Genomic DNA, 9,080 nt, shown 5'->3' with positions numbered 1-9,080 from the left:
CTGAGCCTACTAGTAAACAAATAACTGTCCTGCTAATCTTTAGAGGTTTTCTAGAGAACATTATTCTCGAGCACAAGCTCGGGTCAAACTCCAGCCCTCAAGGCTCTGTGTTTGGAACATTTAGATGTTCCTCTGGCACGGCCAGGGCAGGAGCCAGACATTTGGGTGCCCTAAACACAACAGCTTTGTGGTGCTAAACAATGTCAAGTGATATAGACACTGTATATAAGATCTGGGATAAAACCTCAGTCTCAAACTGACTAGTGAGAGTATTTTAGTTTGTTTTATGTACTTTTGCTAGCAGATAAAGTTTGTGTAGTCAGAGATTTGTCATACCTTGGTACTCCTGCTGTTCTAATGGCCCGGACCAACACAGTGACACCCAATCAGAAAGCAGGAAAAATATGTTAATGCATTAAACAAAAACTAACAGCATAACATCTTATCAATACGCAGTTACAATCTGCACATTTCTTCTTTTTTAATTTTAACCATACCTCCTCCATCTTCTTCAGTCTGTTGAGCTTCCTCCTCCTCTTCCTCCTCCTCTTCCTCCGGCTCCGCCTCTGGCTCCTCCTCAACTTCTAGTGAGATGCAAAACAACAGAGTTCAGAGAGTTAACCTGAACTCTCTGAAAACAACAAGAAACGTGTCGGTCCTGGAACTTACCCACCGCCTGGTCCCTGCAGAGACACATTAGAGTAAAAAGAGTTTGCAAACATATTGAGTGACAACATGTAATAAATCAGGATTAATTAGAGAAACTCCACTCACTCGTATTCCTCTTCAGCGTCTGACATAGCTGGAAATAAAAACGGCTTCTGTTCTCGAATCTGAGGCCTGTGAACGTTACAAACTTTCTTTTATTACCCGTCCATCACAGACTAACACGGACACACACCAGCAAATGCACATACACACACTCATGTCTGAGGGAAGTTACTTCCCTCACAACTGGGTTCAATATGCAACGATGTGTTAGGGATGCCTTCAAACACACACACACACACACACACACACACACACACGCACGCACGCACGCACACACACACACACACACACACACTGCAGTCCTGTGGAACATTCTGCAAAACTCCAGTAACTGCACAATGACTCTATCTCTCCTCTCATTATGAGATTACTTCTGCCCTGAGGTACTGCTTCTATACACAGAGGTCCTAATTGATCAAATCATTTAAAAATTCATGCCTGTTCTCAATGTTTACTGTGACGGTGTATTAGGGTCATTGTAGATAGAAACAAAAAAGGGGAGAGGAAATTTCCACCAAAAAAACCTCAGAAATGTTGAGATTAATCTAAGGGATTTTCTAGAAAAATCTTGGAAAATTATGAGCTCCTGAAGTCAAAAATTTGTGAGAAAATAAACTCAGAAATTTTGAGATGAATCTCAAATTTTCTAGAAAAATGCTTGAAATTTCCAAACTCTCGAATTCGAAAATTCGTGAGAAAGAAAAATCTCAGAAAATGTGAGATTTCACATGTTTTCTGCAAAAACCTGGGAAAATTTTCTGACCTTTTAAAGTTGAAAATGTTAAATTTTCTGAATTTTGGAGCTCTGAAATTTTAGGTTTTTTTTGTTTTTTTTTAAAAACAACAAAAATAAAAACTGACAGTCTCAAAATTTCTGAATTTTTACTCAAATTTTCAACTTTTGGAGCTCAGAAATTTCACAGATATTCTAGAAATTTTCTTAAATTCAAAATCTCTGACCACAGGTAATGGTGGTTTCTCCTTAGATTTTAGAATCATATAAAATTTTTATCATCTGTTCAAATTTTCATACCTTTCATCAGTACATCAACTTTATGGTTTACTATATGGGTCTTTTTTTCTCAGGTTGTACAAATGCAACTTTTTCACTCTGAAACTGCTGGTGTTCCCCAGCTCCCAGTTTTTGGCCCGGTGTTTTTTATTAGAATTCCCTGTTGCAGACAAACACAGCTACAGTCTTCTGCATCCTGTAGCAGGTTTCTTTTTAATAGAACAGTTAAAAACATGGGAATTTGTAGTTGTAAAGTAACAGAAATGTGACAATGTCTAAATAAAACATAACCTAGAAATGCCACATCCTTTATAAAACAAGAAAACAATAGAAACAGCAACTGCACCTCATTATACTGTATCCAACACCACTGCTATGTACAAAATAAAACTATGGTAACATAATACTGCCTACTGTCAGCTCAGAAGCAGGAGTGAGTCATCCTCACTATATTTTACATTATCCTGTAACTAATCACTTTGGAGAAAACACACACACACACCTACACACACACACACTGAGAGATTTGGCTTTAAATTGTCCATCTGAGCTGCCATTGTCCTGACATAGACCCTGACACAGACGGACGGTTCCCCTGGGCGCGGCCTGCTGACACCTTCCTGGCAGGGGAGCATGGGAGATTGATGAGGTGTCAACAGGTGAGAATGTAACAGAGGGGTCAAATGCATAGAAACCATAAACAATTGTGTTTCTGTCACTTCCCTGCCCCATGCACCCCCCTCCCCCCACACACACACACAGATTCAGCCTCTTGGACCTTCAGCCCAACTTTGGCTCCTCACATCACAGGCTTTCTGTCAGACTGGTTCTAAGTGGGTTGATGTGTTTTTAAATCAGTTACCAAGGAACAAGTTCTGCTAAAACAATCTGTACTTGCCCTTGCCAGATTTGAATGTTTTTTTTTTTTAATTTTAAATTAAATTAAAACTGATACTTCCATGTTAACCCATTTGCTGATAAGCAGAGATAATCTATAATGAGTCTGGCACTTTTAATAGAAGTCAGAGGTTCATTTTACACTACAATAAGCTTACAATAAGATCACTCATCATGTCAAATAATATGTTTTTTCCCCCATGTTCCTTTCTCTAATAATTTCACTTTAAACTTTATTTAACTCCTGTTGCCATGTTTTTTCTGCATGCTTTAGGGGTTTGTGTTTAGGCAGAACTTAGGGCAGCCATGTGACCGCAGCGTTAAATCAAAGATCAGACTAAAGCTTCGCTGACAGCTCTGCTCTGTCTCTCCTCCGTCGGCTCTTGTGACAGCCATCATACATGATCAAATAGCCTGAAGTAGCTCTGCTGTCAGCAGCACAGCAGTAAGTCTCTAACCCGCCCATGTGCTGCTACTGATCTGTTGTCACTCGGACCACTGAGGAATGGAGCTCTGTAAAGAAACCGACTGTATCTTCCAGAAAAATTTGCGTGCAAGCATTTAGTTTTACTTGATGAAAGTTGATGCTTGTGCTGATGTTGAGCAATTTCACAGATTTAGTGTAACTAACCCCCAAAAACATGTTGAATCCATAAATTTGTAAAACAGTTTTCCCAGAAAGCCGCATATGTAGGCGGACACTCAAAGATGGGGATGTCTCCTCTGATTGGCAGATAGATGAAGAAGGCTAGCACTATGGCTGAACTGGAGTGTATCAAACTTAACTGTCTACATCCGTCGTTGAAATGATTAATGGCTTCTCGTGTGAACAAGCTTATTCACGTGCGATTTTAATTTCATTTCCCTTTTCATGGAAACACCGCAGTTGCGAAAATGTTTTTTTTGGGGGGTTTTTCGGCGTTGGCAGAATACAGAGAAAGATTTGTGAACAGATGTAAAGGAAACACAACTAGTCATTCACTGTGAACTGCTTCGTATGCAGTTCTCCAGAGTTAAATATTTAAATATGACGCCACATGTAAAATATTGGCTCAACAGTAATCCTGCTTAGTGGCAAAAGTAAAAGCATAAAGAAGGTTGTCTGTGACTGTAGACATTTCTAAGAAGGTTCTGTGTTCGGATGAAACCAAAGCCAATTTTGGCCTTCATGAAAAACACTGTGGTGGGAAAACTAACTGCAAATCATGCATGGTGGCAGATTTATGCTTCAGCAATGCTTTTCCTTTTCATGAGATCCAGAACATTCTCTTCCCAACATAAAAGACAATCCAGAGTGGAAAGGGGGGTGAGAGGGTGTGAAAAACGTCTGGAAAGATGAATGAGAGGTGTGCATTTCAACACCTCTGTAGAAACAACTGGAAGCTACCCGGGGTCAGGACTGGGGTGGAGCGCTGGAGGGGAATAGGGATGAAAAAAATCAAAAGAAAAAAAAACAAAAAAACAAAACAAAACAGGGGATTTGGGGATAGCGTCATGTTCCGAAGCCTCAGTGGTCAAGGACAAACATTTGTGTGGGTATAAATGTCCGGCAGCACGCAGCTCTCGGCTGGCTGCTAGGAGTGAAGCCAGCCGTGTTCTCGCTGGGTTCCGGGTAATGCAAAGGCTGCTGGGAAATGTGAGTGATGAACAGAATATTTTTTCAAAGATTAAAAAGTGTCTTCAGTGAGGTTATAGCTGTGGACCGAAGCCAGCCTGGTGGTGAGGATGTCAGCTACTGTTCAGCTGTTGCTAAGGGGGGCGGGGCCAAGCGCCAGCTGGAGGGAGGAAACACAACACTGTCGGAGGGGATGCTGATCCAAATAAGCTTCTGATCAGATTGGACATTTTAGCTTGATTGGTGTTGGAGTTTGTGTCGCTTGTGTCCGAAGCAAATCTGACCTGCAAGTGTGTTTGTTGATGCAAATGAATGCTTTTTCATCTCAGAAAAAAGATGAGGTACCAAAAATAGATTCCCTTATATTAGAGGTTTATTTGCATTCATTGTAATTTTGGAGCAAATAGAACCACATTTATTCATAATAAATGTGCTCTGTCACATGTATTGACCTGTTATTACTCAACAGCCAATCGTACAGCTGAAATAGAAATAATAAGAAAAAAATAAAACTCAAAAACAATTATAAACTGTGGGTTTGTCTTGTACTAATGCAATATGGCAAGACTCTGGATTTTTTAAAGTAAAAATGTGTCTATTTTGTTGATTTTAATACAATTGTCAATGTTTTAGTTTATTGTCAATAAGGCCAAAAATTATGAAACCAGGTCAAACCTGAAGTTTGGCCACTGAGGACCGAATAAAACAACTGAAAACTGACTCAGCCAGAGGAAAAAACTGCTGATCTTTGTTTCTTTTTTTTTCTTTAGATGCTCAGCATAGAGTGCATGAATGAATTACGGTAGTATTAATAAAGCAGACTATGCCTCTGCATAGCCTACATTTGATATGCAATCACTGTAAAAATATAAGTTATTTCCAACACCTACTCCATTTCTCCCATTGATTTTAATTCCTCCAATCAGTGAACAGAAGAAGTTGTGAATGATGGCGTTGGTTTTCTGTGCTTTTCAAATGGTAGTCTGCCTGCCTGTAGTTTTAGCGATGGCAGCAGAGGAAGTGAAGGAAGCCGTGTCGGTTATGATTCCAAATATTGAATTAGCAATAACAGCCACACATTTCGACTCGGCACTTCTCTCTTTGCAGTGCAAGATGGTTGTTTACAGCGCAGGTGACAAGTTGTAAGCGCCATAGTATCAAACTGATTCATTACGTATGTCACATCAGTTTTAGGCGATGGATATGACTGAAATATTTAAACTGTGGGCTTATGTTGTACTAACACAATCTGTCAAGACTTTGTGTTTGTTTTTTAAAGGACAGCAGAGACAGCTGGGAAAAATAATCTGTTTCCATCAATAAAATAAAAAAAGCTGGCTCAGCATCTCTGTCTCTGTGTTGTATTTTTTCTGTCTGAAGCTAAAATTTGTTACCATGACTACCTTTTTTTATTTGCATTTGGCTTTTGTTGCGTTAGACTTTTTGAATTTGTCTTTTGGTAAAAGTTTGATTTAAAAATGACAGCTTTATATTGAATGATGGAAAAGAAAAATGTTGGCAGTTCGACTTCTAATTGGAACACTGAATATCCAAGAGTCACTGTGTTAAAACAGATTTTTTTTTTTTTGCTGGTCCTAATAAAATTATAATGTAGAGAAACGGAGTATTAAGAACTAATAGTCACGAAACAATAGTGTTTAATGCTTTAGTAAGATGAATAGAAACCAGAGGAAGTAATTTTCATTTTAGCTGCATTAGATCACAGAAGCTGTTAGATGGTCTTAGAGATGGACATACCTGTAAGATAAGGCGGTGGCAGCACACACAGGAGACACACAGATGGATGGGGACACACAGTACGTCCAACGCACAAAGACGGACAGATTTTATACCAAGAGGTGGAGCGACATTATGTGTGTGTATATATATATAACCGACTGAATAACAATGCGTGCATGCATGCTGTGGAATTACTGTGGGACTGAGCATACAATACAAGAATAACTGAGTATGTGCACATATGAGCAGATGTGTGTGTGTGTGTGTGTGTATGTGCGTGGGGGTGTGTGTGTGTGTGTGTGTGTGTGTGTGTGTGGTCAGGGCTGGGGGCCATGGGCGGATTAAGCAGAGGCAGAAAGACGAGCACCTCAGAGGATTAGGGAGAACACAGGGATGACCTCACTGGACAAATGGAGGGGTGCCACAGGGCAGGTGGAGAGGGGGATGAAAGGAATAAAGAGGGCTGGGGGGGTGATGGATGGAGAGAGGAAAAGATGGAGGGAGGGAAGGGTGGCGGTAATTAATTGTAAAGAGGAAAAGGAGGTTTTGTGACGTGACTGTAGATGTTTTTCTACATTACAACTCTAAATTTGGTGTTTAACCCCTAGAGCAGGTGGGAGTGGAAAAGAAGTTGAAAAAAAAAATTGATGTTATCACTCATCTTTTTAGACCCTTAGAAAAAAAAAATCCACATTCAGTTTATATGTATTTGTTAGGGGAACTTTAGAAAATAGCTTCCTTTAATCCAGTGTCTCAAACTGAAGTCCTCAAAGATTAGAGGTCTGCATCCTTTAAATCGGATGTGTCAGATTTGAGGCCCGTGGGCCAAATCAGGCCCGCCATAGCTTTTTATGTGGCCCTCTAGATTCTAGAGTCTAGAATCTAGACTAAACACTAAGAGTGCTCACGTTTTATATCAGTCAAATTAATGCAGTTTTTTTTTCTGTTTACTGTCATATTATATCAATCAGTCCCTCCAGTTTCTTAAGAATTCTCGTGGAAATTTACACAAAAATCAGCAAATTCCCGCTTCCCTGTTAGACAAAGTTCCAGAGTTGGTGTAACTTAGGGGGCGTTTACACGACAACAATCCAACAAAAACAGAAGTTTTGTTCCGTTTTTGTTGGATCGTTTACACGAAAACGTTCTAATTACGATCTGTGTTTACACAGTAATGGTACAAATCGAAAACGTGTAATGCTTGCTGCGCCTAGTTGGTGCTAGGTTCTTTGAAACTGAGTGCGCATGTGTTTAAAAAAAAGTTCTACTTGAAGGCATGTTGATTCGCGTTTCCCTATCAGGTACCGTTCTCCCATAGATTGGGAGAAAACACGCATTGTGTGCGTCTGATTAGGGTGCATGCAGTTGGAAAAAGTGGGATAACTTCGCTGAAACACCTTGTTTGAGCTTTCACGGTGTCCGTAGCGGGCCCCGGACTGGAAGCTGTTTATTGTTTTTACCTTGGAATGGCCAACAGCCTGTTATTCCTTTATCAATTTGATAAAATAGGAGCTCCTGCCCTTCCCATATCCGTGTCCTCTGTCACCTTTTTCAGCAGTTAAAACAGTTTAATATGTTGCTAACAAGTTGCAAAACGTAAATAACTTTGCAGAATTTTTTCCCCAAACTAACCGACTGAGTTGAGTAAAGCTGTTGGATGCAGGTAATGATAGCTAAAAGATGACTAGCTCATATCAATACAGCACGTTAACCTTGTTAACAAGTAGCCTGTAGACCAGTGGTCCCCAAACCTTTTTTTGTGAGGGCCAAATAACTTTTCCCTTCTCTGGTGGGGGGCCGGAGATTGTTGATTGGGTGTGGGGGGATGCGTTTCTTGATTGATTTTTACCGAGAAAGCACATGGGCAAAACCCATGAGTGAAACGATCACTGGGACTGACTAGTATATATTCCATTGAGGGAAAGTAACTTTAACATATTAATTTCTCATATGTTAACATAAAGGCTTGGTTTGAAGTATAAGCTGCTACTTACAGGAATCGCTTCGAAGAACTCGACCTGGAATGCGGCGTTCATAACAGACACGTGTGTTCATCTGCTCTACCGCTAGCAAACAACCGTACTGATTAAATATAGAAGTCAAGCAGTTCCCTAAAAGTCCAACAGATGGCAGCAATGCGCCATGCAAAACAAACCACCCAGAGTTTACAGGACACACTTCCTGCTAAAGAGCCCCCCCTGGTGGTTGAAGAAAAATCCACATATAAACCGGAAAATACAATAAATGAAAAAAAAATCTGAATGCTCTCTGTTATTGTTCAGGGGGCTGGACCAAATGCGGAGGTGGGCCGGATCCGGTCCGCGGGCCGTAGTTTGGGGACCCCTGCTGTATGCTATTGATGTTGTCTGTTCAGCTACTAGACTCATTTTGCCCCCCCAAAATAAGTTGATGCCCCTGTTAAGTCAATCCGCGTTTCCCCATCAGATACCTTCCCCCTGAGTCTTCTTGCCGCTCCGCACCGCCCAGGCGGCAAAATATGCGCGTGTTCGTTATGAGCACTGAGAAAGGACGCGTGTAGCAAGCATGCGCTTGTTCAGCGCGCTTGTTTGGGGAACTCCGGACACCGTGAAAGCTCAAACAACATGTTTCGGCAAAGTTGTCACACTTTCTTCACGTTTTTGCGGGAAACTAATAGTAATAATACTAATAATTATAATAAATATATATGTTATACATATTATAATTATAATAAATAATATATATTTTATACATATATTATAATTATAATACATAATATATGTTATAGTTATAATTATAATATATATGTTGTATATATTATAATTATAATATGTTGTATATATTATAATTATAATAGATAGATAGATAGATAGCATAATGCTATATGAATTAAAAACAGGGCAATGCAATTTAATGCTCAATATTACCCATCAGATACCGTTTCCTCTGTCTTAAAGTGGGGGAACGCTATCTGATGGCCATATTTCACCCATCAGATACCGTTTCCCCCGTTTTAAAGTGGGGGAACGCTATCTGATGGCCATAAATCTCCCATCAGATACCGTT

General features: G+C 40.0%; 1 protein-coding gene and 1 long non-coding RNA gene across 3 annotated transcripts in view; one reads left to right on the top strand and one right to left on the bottom strand.

The window, feature by feature from the left end:
- The window catches only part of LOC106948801 (troponin T, slow skeletal muscle-like), a 15,930-nt gene extending 9,771 nt beyond the window's left edge, over nt 1-6,159 (bottom strand). For both annotated transcript variants that reach the window (XM_015034663.1, XM_015034664.1), the window contains exons 1-5: nt 6,054-6,159; nt 775-840; nt 670-683; nt 498-584; nt 337-354 (exon numbers count right to left, since the gene is read on the bottom strand). In XM_015034663.1, coding sequence (XP_014890149.1) covers nt 337-354; nt 498-584; nt 670-683; nt 775-800 — 145 coding nt within the window. In that variant the 5' untranslated portion in view covers nt 801-840; nt 6,054-6,159. The remainder of the gene's footprint in view (nt 1-336; nt 355-497; nt 585-669; nt 684-774; nt 841-6,053) is intronic.
- Nucleotides 3,625-7,616, top strand: LOC106948802 (uncharacterized). Its single transcript, XR_001425251.1, has 3 exons — nt 3,625-3,635; nt 6,646-6,654; nt 7,091-7,616. It is a non-coding gene; the product is annotated as an uncharacterized LOC106948802 (long non-coding RNA).
- The last annotated feature ends 1,464 nt before the right edge of the window (nt 7,617-9,080 follow it).

The sequence above is a fragment of the Poecilia latipinna genome, unplaced genomic scaffold (genome assembly GCF_001443285.1).
Source record: "Poecilia latipinna isolate Pla-1442-1.1 unplaced genomic scaffold, P_latipinna-1.0 Scaffold307, whole genome shotgun sequence".
NCBI lineage: Eukaryota > Metazoa > Chordata > Actinopteri > Cyprinodontiformes > Poeciliidae > Poecilia > Poecilia latipinna.
This window is presented reverse-complemented; position numbering and strand designations above follow the sequence as displayed.